General features: G+C 32.5%; 1 protein-coding gene across 37 annotated transcripts in view; it reads left to right on the forward strand.

The window, feature by feature from the left end:
- The window catches only part of Rims2 (regulating synaptic membrane exocytosis 2), a 551,056-nt gene that overhangs the window by 365,238 nt on the left and 173,447 nt on the right, over positions 1-12,371 (forward strand). For 29 of the 37 annotated variants that reach the window (XM_076836166.2, XM_076836176.2, XM_076836162.2 and 26 more), the window contains 2 exons: positions 11,049-11,228; positions 12,111-12,220. In XM_076836166.2, coding sequence (XP_076692281.2) covers positions 11,049-11,228; positions 12,111-12,220 — 290 coding nt within the window. The remainder of the gene's footprint in view (positions 1-11,048; positions 11,229-12,110; positions 12,221-12,371) is intronic. The other 8 variants (XM_076836171.2, XM_076836169.2, XM_076836189.2 and 5 more) reach the window with 1 other exon arrangement.

A 12,371-nucleotide genomic window follows, 5' to 3' on the forward strand; every position in this document is an offset into this window, starting at 1 on the left:
TATTTATCTTTACTTATAGCTATACTTCACATATTAAGGAATTAGTGGCATTGATGGTTGGTATCAGGTAATGGATTTTTATATGAAAGTCTCATTTAGGAAATAACTCAGCTATTATCTTAAAAGATGAACAGGAATTATTTTATATTTATGTGGAGACAAGGTGGGATGTTGATGACATTTTTCCAAAAATATACAAGCAAGGCTACAAAAGTAATAAACAAAATATTTTAGTGCTTTAGGGGTATTATCCACAAAGCATGAAGTAGTAAGAAATGAATCTAAAATGCCAGACCCTGATTATAAGAAACCTGTAAAATCTGTGGACAAATTTGGATCTGAGACTACAGATGCTGTAGGTTCTTTGGAGAGTTTTAATCAAGGGGTGGCTATGATAAGTTTATTCACTGTAGAATAACTATTTTGGAGAGTATCTGGATGGTTAATTTTGAAGAGAAAAAGGTATGAGAAGAAAATAGGGATTAAGGTTGTAGATAGAGAAATAGAATATAGGTGATTCGATAAATTAAAATTAGTTATAGTTGGTAAATAATGGGATTTGGATGTTGAGGGAGAGTGAAGAGTCGCAAAAAATACCTAACTTATAGCTTGAGTAACTGGGTGCATAGGGTATTTTAATAGGTGTTGAGAGTTAAGCAGGGAAATCAGTCTAAGTATGAGGCAAGGTCAGTTTTAGAACTACTAAGAGGACTAAGGGGAAATTTTTAGCAAGTAAGTAATTTTGAAACTTAAACAAAGGTCAAGACTACTTAGGGAAATTTAGGAGTAAGTTCACTAATAATGATAAGTAGGTGTAAAAATATAGGTGAAATCAACCTTAGAAACAACCCATGAAATGACAACCAAGGAGTTTTCCTATGTCTTGGGATTCATTATAATTAAGTGGTAGACAGGAGAAGGAGAACTACTGAACTATGTAAAGAAGGAAGAATGAGAATTAAGAACATAATTAAAGAATAGAGAATTTCAAGAAGAAATAATTTCAGTAGTAAAAATAATGAATGAAAAATGCCTATTGATTTTATTGAGTCATTGTTGCTTTTAGCTATGTGAATTTCAGAAGGGTGGTGGTGCTGGTAGTAAGCAGATTGCAGTAGTCTGGACATGAATAGGAAAGAAGAAAATTAATTTATCCACTAAGTGTGAAGGAAGAATAGTAGGTAGGAGTTTGTTGTATCAAATAATGTTTCCTTCTTTTAGAATAGGAAATTTTGTATGCCCATATTTTCATAGGCTAGGGCAAAGAATGCATTAGGGAAGACTGCTAGATGAAAGGTCTTACGGCACTTTGGAGGGGATTAGGCTGAACAGATGGAATTTGTGAACAAAAAGCAGCTATTATTTGTGGTTGAGACAAAAAAAGAAAATAGATCAAAGAGGAGAAGCTAAGTAAGTTAATGGAGAGAAATCAAATTTTGGTATTAAACCAGTGTTAAGGTTTTTTGTGGGGAGTGTTTTTGGGGTTTCATCCAGAGGCACTCTACCACTGAGCACTCTATTCCAGCCTTTTTAAATTTTTGTTTTGAGACAGAGTGCTGGTTTCAAACTTGAGTTCCTCCTGCCTCAGCCTCTTGACTAGTGGGATTACAGGTGTGCATCACAATGCCTGGTTGGTTGGTTGGTTTTTGTTCCAGGGCACTTGACCACTGAACCACATTCCCAGACTTGTTTTGTATTTTATTTAGAGATAGGGTCTCACTGAGTTGCTTAGTGCCTCACTTTTGCTGAAGCTGGCTTTGAACTTGTGATCCTCCTGCCTCACCCTCTCAAGCTCTGTGTGTCACCAACACCCAGCTTTTAATGAATGTTTGAGTAGCAAAACTGTTAGAAAGGAATCCAAATGCTGTATGGAAGTATTTGAGACGGTTCATGGAGTAGTTCCTAGAGTCTGGATAGGTAAGGAAGGAAGAAAAGCAAAGAGGTTGGCAGGGAACAAAGAACACAAAGTATCAAATGAAGGTCAGTTGAATGGTGGAGGAGATTATAAGAACTTTTACAGAATTAATGATTGAAATCAAAGTTTGAGATGCTGGAGTTTAGTGTTTCTGACTTTGAGTGGTTTCATTGGGTTCTTGGATCCATAATATTCCCCCAGAAGTAGGAGATTGAGGAGCATTAAATTTACAAAAATATGAAGATTGGGGTTCATGTTGAATGAATTTCTTCATGTATATGTATTGAAATCTACCATTAATATAAGAATTAGGATAAAGAAGCTGTAGGAAAGCCATTTCCCTAAATCATCAGTGACTAGGAGAGAGTAATTGTAAAATGGATAGATTACTAGCCATCTGAATTAAAATAGTGGATGTTACAGCTACTTGGCATCCTTACGAGAAGTAAGGATTTTGCACATTGTGTCAGGAGAGTAAGGGTCAGAAGTATCTTCAAGGAGCTGATCTCCTTTTCTGGGTCCATGTGAAATGTGAAAAATGCAGATGAGAGCTACACAGAGCAGAGGCTGCACAATTGAGCTAAATGTTATATAAGATTGGAATATGCAGAAAACATTCTGGAGAAAGCTTTACATAAGAAAGTTTGTCAACAATAGAATAAGGATTCTTGAAAATTCAGCTGAGATTTAGAACATAATTGAACAGAATGTAGGAGATGATTTAGAGAGAAGATATCAGGGGCCACCAGGGCTTTCCTTTTACATGATGACAAAAATGAGAGATACTTGCATAGAAATAATTAGCCTCAAAATACCTAGGTTATCTTAAATTGGCTTGATGTCAGAACTGGATGATGGGAAATGTCTAACTTGGGTCTAGAATAATGGTGAGGGTTACTGTGGAATTTGAAGAGGCAATGATGGTCTTAGCTCAAGATATTTGGGGCCAAAACTAGAACCCTAATTAAAGAAAGGATTCTAACAAGCTCTGCCATGGTAAAGAATGAGATTCCTGTGTGGAATGGAGATTGTTTTCCTATAAATGCCTTATGTGGAAATTAGTACTGAGGACTCTTAGTAAATGCAATGAAAGCCAAATAATTATGCTGTTCCAGATATACTTCTTTTTTTAACCTTAATTTCTCTGCATTGTTATTCCTTTACTGTTTTCTTTTACAGTGAAACTAACTTCTGTTTGATTTTTGTCTCTACCCTCTCAACTTCTCTGGAGTGTTCCTGCATTAATTTCTTATTTCCTTTATTTAAATCTCTCTTCATTTAATGATTTTATTTTTTCTGAAAATTACTGATGAAATCTCCTAAATAAATATCTTCTTTATACTCTGCCACCCTCTCAAGCTACCTTGAGAATGGTCTTTTCTTTTCTTTTTTCTTCTTCTATCTTTTACTTAGGTCAGTAAAAGTACATACTTTTACTTATGCTGCCTCTACACCATCAGTTCTTAAGCCTAAAAACCTATACAGTTTGACTTCTGCCTCCAACACTTTGTTGAAATTATTTCCTCTATGGTTATTTGCCAGATATTTTATACATGTTTATTATTGTTTGTGTCTGCCATTGTTAATTGCCTCTTTTTAAGCTTCTCTAATACGGTATATTCTCTTAGTTCTTACTCTGTCCCTTGACTGATTTTCTGTTTTCTTCACTTTTTTCCTATTTCTCAAGTGCTTATGTTTGGATCTTTCTTTCTTATTTTAATATCCTATCATGCTTGTGACTTTGACCCAAACTTTTAGTGCTTAGTGTAGTAACTGGCATATCATATGAACTCAACCTAAATGTACTAAATGAATAAATGAGTCGATGAATATTAAAATATTACTGATAAACTGTAACTTCTCAAATTTCACCTCGTCTTTAAAGGACAGATTTCTCTGACTTGACATCAGCAGAGGAGTATTCCTCTAACACTTCATAAATTTAAGTCTAAACCTGAATTCACTACCATTTCTTTCAAGAATACTTCTGTCCATAGTTTATCTGTTTCTGTTGATTTATCATTTCATTTCTGAATCTATACATTTAAAAGATGTTTTTTTGGTTCTTTGTTGTTTATTGTTTTGTTGGTTGGCTTTTTGGGGGGGCGTTATTCATCTTTACATTTAATATGTATGATGATTTTCAAACATTATTAAGAAGAAAAAAATATCCCCAATACCAAGGATTTACACTTCAGTGAAGTTGATGGACTTTCAAATTCAGAGATTCCAATTCAAGTTCCAACTCAGAAGACATCAAATTATGTGACTTTGTCCAAGTCTCTGTAAGTCTTAGCTTATTTATACTAAAATGAGAGAGACTGGATTGTATGATTTCTGAGATTCCTTCTATCTCTAACATTCTGTTTGTGTACTTCTCTATATTGGCATTTTCCATATAATGTATAGTATGTATTTTGTATACTGTTATTTATAATGCTTGTTATCCATAGGTCTTCACTGTTTTCTTCACTATTACTGTAGGTTAGAGCCTTTTTCTAGATTGATTCATTCTATGCACTACTGCTGAATTAATTTTCTTAATTCAGTATTTGATAATTACCTTTGTTCAAAAGCTTTTGAACTCTTTTTTTGAAAATTAAGCCATTTAATCCTCTTAATTAGGTATTTAATATTCTCATAAACTGACTCAGCTCATTTTCTAATATTTTGCATATTCTACTATTATTTCTAACATTTTCATTTGACTTTTTTATCTTCTATAATCAATCTGTTTGTTGAAATTTACCCATTTGTTCATGCACATTGTTGTCCATCTTTTCTACTATAGTGTTTAACTTATTAAGTATATTTATTTTAAATAATTTATTTGAGAGAGGGAAAAAGAGAGAGAGATGCAAAAGCTGATTCTTACATTTACATGGAAATGCAAGGTGTCCTAGATAAACAATAAAGCTTGAAAAAGAGTGAAGTTGAAGGATTCACAGTTCCAACTTTCACAACTTATTTCCAAGTTACAGTGTTCAAAACAATGTGATAATGGCATAAGGATAGATATATGTATCAAAGGATTAGAGAGTCTTGAAGAAAATCCAAACAAAAACAATTTTTTATTTTGTAGTTCCAGCTATCATATACATATTTCAACCTCTGGTGATTACTTTGAATCTTAAAATAATGGGCCATATTTTTCATGATTTTTGTGTTTGCATTGGTTTTGTATTGAATGTTGGACATCATGTGATCAATAGTGACTGAAGCAGAATTTATACTTGAAAATGAACACATTGTGTGTTGTGTGTGTGTGTGCGTGTGTGTGTGTGTCTGTGTGCATGTGCATGCACTTTCATGCATACACTTGAGAATATGAATCAATCTTCTGACTATGGAACTTGGACTGGAATTTTGATGTTTCAGCTAAGTACAGCATGCAGCACTGCATGTGGAAAGTTTGCTTTAACATCATTCCACTTCTTTGTAAAAATAGGAAAACAAAGGAAAGACTCAGAATATTTTTTGATGGTCATGTTTGAGACACATACTCTTCCTTTTCTTATTTGCAATATTTCTAGTAATTCATTTAAAATATGCTCTTATAAGTAGATTAAAGGAGGGTTTTGAAATTGTGATCTGATTTCAGAGCTTTTCTTTTTTTTTAGTTGTCAACAGATCTTTATTTATTATTAATTTTTTTAAATTTATATATTACAGTGGAATGTATTACAATTCATATTACACACATAGAGTACAATTTTTCATATCTCCAGTTGTATACAAAGTATATTCACACCAATTCGTGTCTTCATACATGTACTTTGGATAATGATGACCATCAACATTCCACCATCATTTCTAATCCCATGCCCCCTCCCTTCCCCTTCCACCCCTCTGTCCTATCTAGAGTTCATCTATTCTTCCCATGCTCCCCTTCCCTACCCAACTATGAATCAGCCTCCTTATATCAGAGAAAACATTTGGCATTTGGTTTTTTGGGATTGGCTAACTTCACTTAGCATTATCTCCTCCAACTCCATCCATTTACCTGGAAATGCCATGATTTTATTCTATCTTATTGTTGAGTAATATTCCATTGTGAATAATATGACACATTTTTTTATCCATTTATCTCCTGAAAGAAGGCATCTAGGTTGGTTCCACAATTTAACTATTGTGAATTGTGCTGCTATAAACATTGATGTGGCTGTGTCCCTGTAGTACATTGTTTTTAAGTCCTTTGGGTATAGACCAAGGAGTGGGATAGCTGGGTCAAATGGTGGTTCCATTCCCAATTTTCCAAGGAATCTCCTTACTGTTTTCCATATTGGCTGCACCAAATTGCAGTCCCACCAGCAGAGTATGAGTGTTCCTTTTTCCCCACATACTCTCCAATATTTATTGTTGTTTGTATTCATAATAGCTGAAGTTCATCAGTGAACTTGTTGAATAGAGAACTCACATATTTTAGTGTGAGGACTATACTACATCACATAATCTCATGTAATACAATAACAATTCATAATTCTATCCTTTAGAGAGGTATCTTTAAAATATTTGCTGCTTTATGAAATCTTTAAAGAACTGGGGAAAAATAATGTAGAGCCAGTACTGTAGTGGAATAGCTTTGTTATAATCAGCAGAGCCTTATTAATCTCAAACATCCACTGAAAATGGAAACTATTTCACAAAATAAGAATTACACCATCCCTTGTGATTTTGAAAATTTGTATTTTAAAGATATTTTAATTTTCTGCATGTTACTTGTGCTTGGTAAATAATCCTGTCAATATGAGATTTTTATATTTTCAAAATAAAAATTGAATTACAAGGAAAACCATAAATATTTAATCAATACTCAAAATGATCACAGGATATTTACAGCTTATATTTTTTATATATACATATCAAATAATACAATATATCTATTATTCAGTGTTAAATTTTTCTCTGATTTTCTCAAGAAACTTGAGATATTTAATCTTACAATTTCAAATATAACTATTTAAAAATGCAACTATAGAGATATGAAGACATTTTACTTCTTTTTTGGTGATAACAAAGTCTTTGTGAGTGATTAATGATTTTAATAATATCTTGCTTTCTCTCATCAGTTGTCTGTATTATCACTTTCTAATTTTAAATTTTTATTAATTTGAGTCTATAATTCTTGTTATTTTTGAGTATCCCTATGTACTTTTAATTAACATACAGTGTTTTTCTTTTACTTTAATAGGAATATTCAGTGGAGAAGTGCTATTATGCCCAATGATAAATTAATCCATCTTCCTCCAAAACAATAACATATTCCTATATATGAACAGTACTTTACATATTTACCATGATTTCCATGGTGAATATTTTGTGCCTTGCACTTCTCTCTCTCTCTCTTTTTTTTTTCCTCATGGTGCTGGGGATTGAATGCATGTTAGGCAAGTGCTCTATCACTGAGCCACAACCTCAGCAGAGTCTTGCAATTCTCTTAAATTCAAAGCAGGGTTAAAATAACCAAGAACTTTTGAAAATTGAGATATTTAAACTTGCATCTTGCGCAGTATAATGAAAATGAAAAGTATAATGTATGTATTTCTTTAATTACTCCCAAGTGTCTTGTTTTTTAACGTTTCTGAGTATATGTTATATTTTAGGTTTTGCTTCAGTTATGCAGTTAATGCTCAGAAAATAGCTTGGCATTTGTTTCAGTTATCTTTTTGTTGCTGTGACTAAAAGACCTGACAAGAACAATTTTCTAGGAGGAAAGTAAATAAAAGTTTATTTCAGAGGTCTCAGTCCATAGATGGCAAGGTCTATTTTCTGTGCCCCCAAAGAAATAGAATGTCATGGTGGGGGCAGGAGGCATGGCAGAGGAAAGCAGCTCAAGACGTTGCAGGAGGAGAGAGAAATTTGGGGAGATCCCCATAAGGGACAAAATATGTACTCATAGACATGCCCCCAATGACCTTCCTCCTCCTGCCACATCCTACCTTCCTATAGTTACCTCCCAGTTAATCCCTATCAGGGGATTAATGCACTGATTAGTTAAAGTTGTTATAACCCAATCATTTCACCTCTAAACTTTCTTGAATTGTCTCACATGTGAGCTTTTGGGGAATACCTCATGTCTAAACCATAACAACATTCAAGACATTTTTTCAAAAGTATTATGCTTCTGCTCTTAACCAGATTACTATATTACACAATATGAATGAACATAAGGAAGGTGCTTCTTGCCACAAAGAAGAGACTAGACTTATCCTTCAGAGATATAGCCATTTTTTAAAAAATAAAAGATCTCAGCTTTATAAAGGAAAAGAATAACTAATTTTTAAGTAGTTTTACTTTTTATAAGTTTAGTTTTAAAGAAAATCTGTTAAATTTACTTATACAATATAAACACAGAATGTCTTTGTTTTGCTATATGCTAGGGTTCTGAGTTAGAATATAGGACAATTGTCATTGATTTCTGAATATTACTTTGAAGCATTTTATTGTTTCAATTGGTGTTTTTAACTTACTTTTCCCTCCCTCCCTCCCTCCCTTCCTTCCTTCCTTCCTTCCTTCCTTCCTTCCTTCCTTCCTTCCTTCCTTCCTTCCCTTCTTTCTTTCTTTTGGCATGTTCTTAATGTTCTCTCATACTTACACAGATACTCTATTTTGAGCATACTTTGGTCTGGAGTTATGTCATTGGGATGGATGGATGAATGGGTAGATATGATAAGCTATAAAAAAGAAAGCTCACAAGTCTATTCTTCCCCAGAACTTTGCATGAGTTCCTTGGTTCTTTCATTGAAAATAGAGACCCTAAAAGCAGCAAAATTGATGGGAAGGTACATCAGATTCCTTAAAATGTTGAAAATCTTTTACAAGCAACCACATTGACTGAAAAAATAATTCAAAACTGAATTATTACAAACTCAATGATTCACAATTGAGTTAGATAATTATAAAATTATTTCCCTCAGAAATGACTGAAAAGAGTACTAAAATTTAATATTAATCATTTTTACTTTTTCTTAAGAGTAAACACTGACCTTTAAATTCAAAGTCATTATAAATTGTTTACTATTATGGCCCATTGTCAGTTTATCCTTATATCAGAATCTGTATATGCTATTATATGTTTTCATGATAGTTGTTTCAATAGTGGATATTGTTATAGTACTATAGGTCAGTATAAATCAATGAGGGAACAGTTAAGCAGTATCCTCACCAAATATTGTAGAATAGAGGCCACTAGGTATTGCAGAGTAGTAGTCTATCAGTCCAGGCAAATGATCCATTTAAAAAAAATCTGAATTATTTTAAACATAGATTAGAAAATATAGAATATTTATTAAAAACTGGAACATGACTGACCATGAAATTACCTTTTAGAAGACAATTGGATTATTCACCTAAAAAAGGTTTAAATTTACAAATGAGGGATCCTAACCTTATATGCAGTTTACTCTTTAGCAGTTTGATAACACCAATGGCCACCTATTTTAGAACATTTTATATGCATAAAGTAAAATAAGGTAAGTAAGCAGAATTACGTTTCATTGAAATGTAGTCTACAACTTGAGAATTCCATGTAGGAAATAAAACATGTTAAACCTTATTTACTTATTATTTACACTTCTCAGTTGTTGCTATTTGAAGTTATTTATATATTCCCGACTTTATACTCATTCAAAATATAGGTGAAAATTCTCAAGTTTTATATATTGGTGTTGATTCTGCTATGAAACTGGGTAACTCAGGTGTCTTGCTTTAAATTTTCTTAATTTTTACCTATTTAAACCTATTCTTACCAGATTGTGGATATAGGAGCCTATCTTGACTTTCTCTGTGTTATCAAAATTTAAAATATAACTTTTTATTTCCCTTAACTGTGAAAATACATTTTGGGAAAGTTTTCACTTCTGTGGTGGTTCTTCTGTGTTTCACTTACTAACCTATTTTCATCTCACATTATGATAATTATATATTTTTTATTTTTTGTGGAACGAAAATATAAAGAAAATTTAGGAGATTGCAGGATGTGTAATACAATAAATCCAGTATTTACTTTCTAAAGTCTTCTAATTTAAAGTCTTCTGGCTTAAAATTATAAGATATTTTGGAAATTGTGTTCTTTTCTCTTTTTCTTTAATTGCTTGTAGTTTTTCACTATCAAAAATAAGGTTGAGAGAATTTATAGGTAAAGTGGAAGTTCTGGTGAGATTAATGCTGTTTTACTCACTATAATATATAAGCATATTTGTTTTGTAATCTCAACTGGGTGGAAATATAATAACATTTTTTGAAGTATTACTTTGGTGTATACTACTTTGAGTTCTAGACCAAACCTAATGTTTTTAAGGTTTCTTACAAATTGTGGGGTTGGTGTTAGAAAGCATTTATTGATCAAGTTAGGTATAAAAGCATTATATTAGTTTCAGGAATACAAAAATCAATAATGATAAGTTATTTAAATTTACTATTTTTCTTTCAACAACTATTAAGTTTTAGTGTTAGATTTATTTGTGGTCAAAGAGACCACATTATTTCAGTGAATTAAGACACATTTTGAATTGGTTGGTATAGCTAAAGTACACTGAGGTAGATGACTGATTAACCAGATCCCTAGAGTGATTTCTTTTTGGGGTCATGTTTAAATATGGCTGCATACTTCAAAGGTGCCCTATTTTTCTATAACCTCATTTTGATTTTTCTGTCTGAATGTTCAGGTTTATCAGAATATTATTATTGTGTTGAAAGTATTTTTATATCTTAGTTGGTATACTAATAAACAGTGTTAGGGGCTTGAGAATCAATGTTTACATCATTTTCTTCACTATTTTGAAAATATTAGGAAAAGTCATTGAATTCCTTTAAAATACAATAATACTTCACACAGTTCACATATTATGTTTAGGAGATTCATTTTGGAAAGCAGGCAGTTTTGGTTTTCATTGATTATAACTGAGCAACTCCTATTACATTCAACAGGAGTTTTTATTATAGACAGATTGCGATTCCTTAGAAATTCTTAAGAAGTTTAGTGAGATTTTGCTCAAAATATGTTGGGGAAATTTTTTAAAACATACTCAATAATTTTAAACAATTACCTTTCTCAAAATCAGTTTGATACATCATGACCAAATAGAAGAAGGGCACAAAGATCAACTGAGCTGCTTTTTGACTAACGTTTCAGGGATTGTGAAGCAGCAGATAGACAGCCATATCACAGATCCAGATCAACAGAACAACGGCCTCACCTTGAGCGGACCACCACCCGCTCCAGATCCACTGAACGTCCTGATACAAACCTCATGAGGTCGATGCCTTCATTAATGACTGGAAGATCTGCCCCTCCTTCACCTGCCTTATCGAGGTGAAAGATAAATCAATCAGACTAACTTCCCCCTTTGCACCACCAGCACACCATTTTATTTTCCCAGCAGCTAAATGGTTTCTTCTATCATCTTTGACTGATCACTAGTAACAGTCAATACTAACCTTTTCAATGTAAACACACTATTTATATTCATCGGATATAATAGTGTGTGGTTACCATTGTAATTTGTTTATTAACTGTCCTGAGTGCATTTGTTTTGTGATTTCTCATTAATCAGGAGTCCTGGGTAAATGCCCTCATAACTATCATGTTCTTCTCCTACAGAATGAGAAATTACTTGTGTCCATTAGACATCACTTTTCTAATGTTCATCATAATGACACTAATCAAAAGTAGAATTTTAGTTTATTTCTGTCAACACTAATATCATGTATTAACCAGTGTTTTCTTTAGCTGAATTTTGAATTACTCAGGGTTTTATTTGTAGTCTCATATTTTCTAATGAAGGGATGTTTAAAATAAGCCTGAGTAAAAATCTCTTTGGATCAAGAGAGGAAGATTAATGTTAAGTTTGAAATCTGATAGAAAGTATGAGGTAGTAGTTTTTATTTTTTGAGCTACAGAATTCTCCTCTTTAATATAGAAAGAATACTAATTTACATTAACTATTCCATGGATTTTATCATAGGGTTTTGTGTGCATGTATGTGTGTATGTATGCATATTACATAAAATGTAAACATCTTTTGGTATTTAAATAATCATTCAAATATCCATATTTTGTTCTGTTTTCCTAACCTTTTAATCAGCAGCTAAAGCTCTTTTTAAAAAGCACTTACACAGCTATCATATGAACCAAATATATTAAAAGCATTTAAGTCATTGTACTGAAAATGAATATCAATGATGTATCTTGTAGGTCTCATCCTCGAACTGGGTCTGTCCAGACCAGCCCATCAAGTACTCCAGTGGCAGGACGAAGGGGCCGACAGCTTCCACAGCTTCCACCAAAGGGAACATTGGAGAGAAGTAAGTTTTATTTCTAATTTTATCACAGGGGAAATACACATGGAAACCAAGGTGAATCAAGATTTTATTATTACCTTTGTGATAGTTATCTTCTTTTGTTAATGGTATGCCTTACTTAACGTGATAGTAGTTTTATTATGAATATTATATA

Source organism: Callospermophilus lateralis, chromosome 16 (assembly GCF_048772815.1).
Source record: "Callospermophilus lateralis isolate mCalLat2 chromosome 16, mCalLat2.hap1, whole genome shotgun sequence".
Taxonomy (NCBI): domain Eukaryota; kingdom Metazoa; phylum Chordata; class Mammalia; order Rodentia; family Sciuridae; genus Callospermophilus; species Callospermophilus lateralis.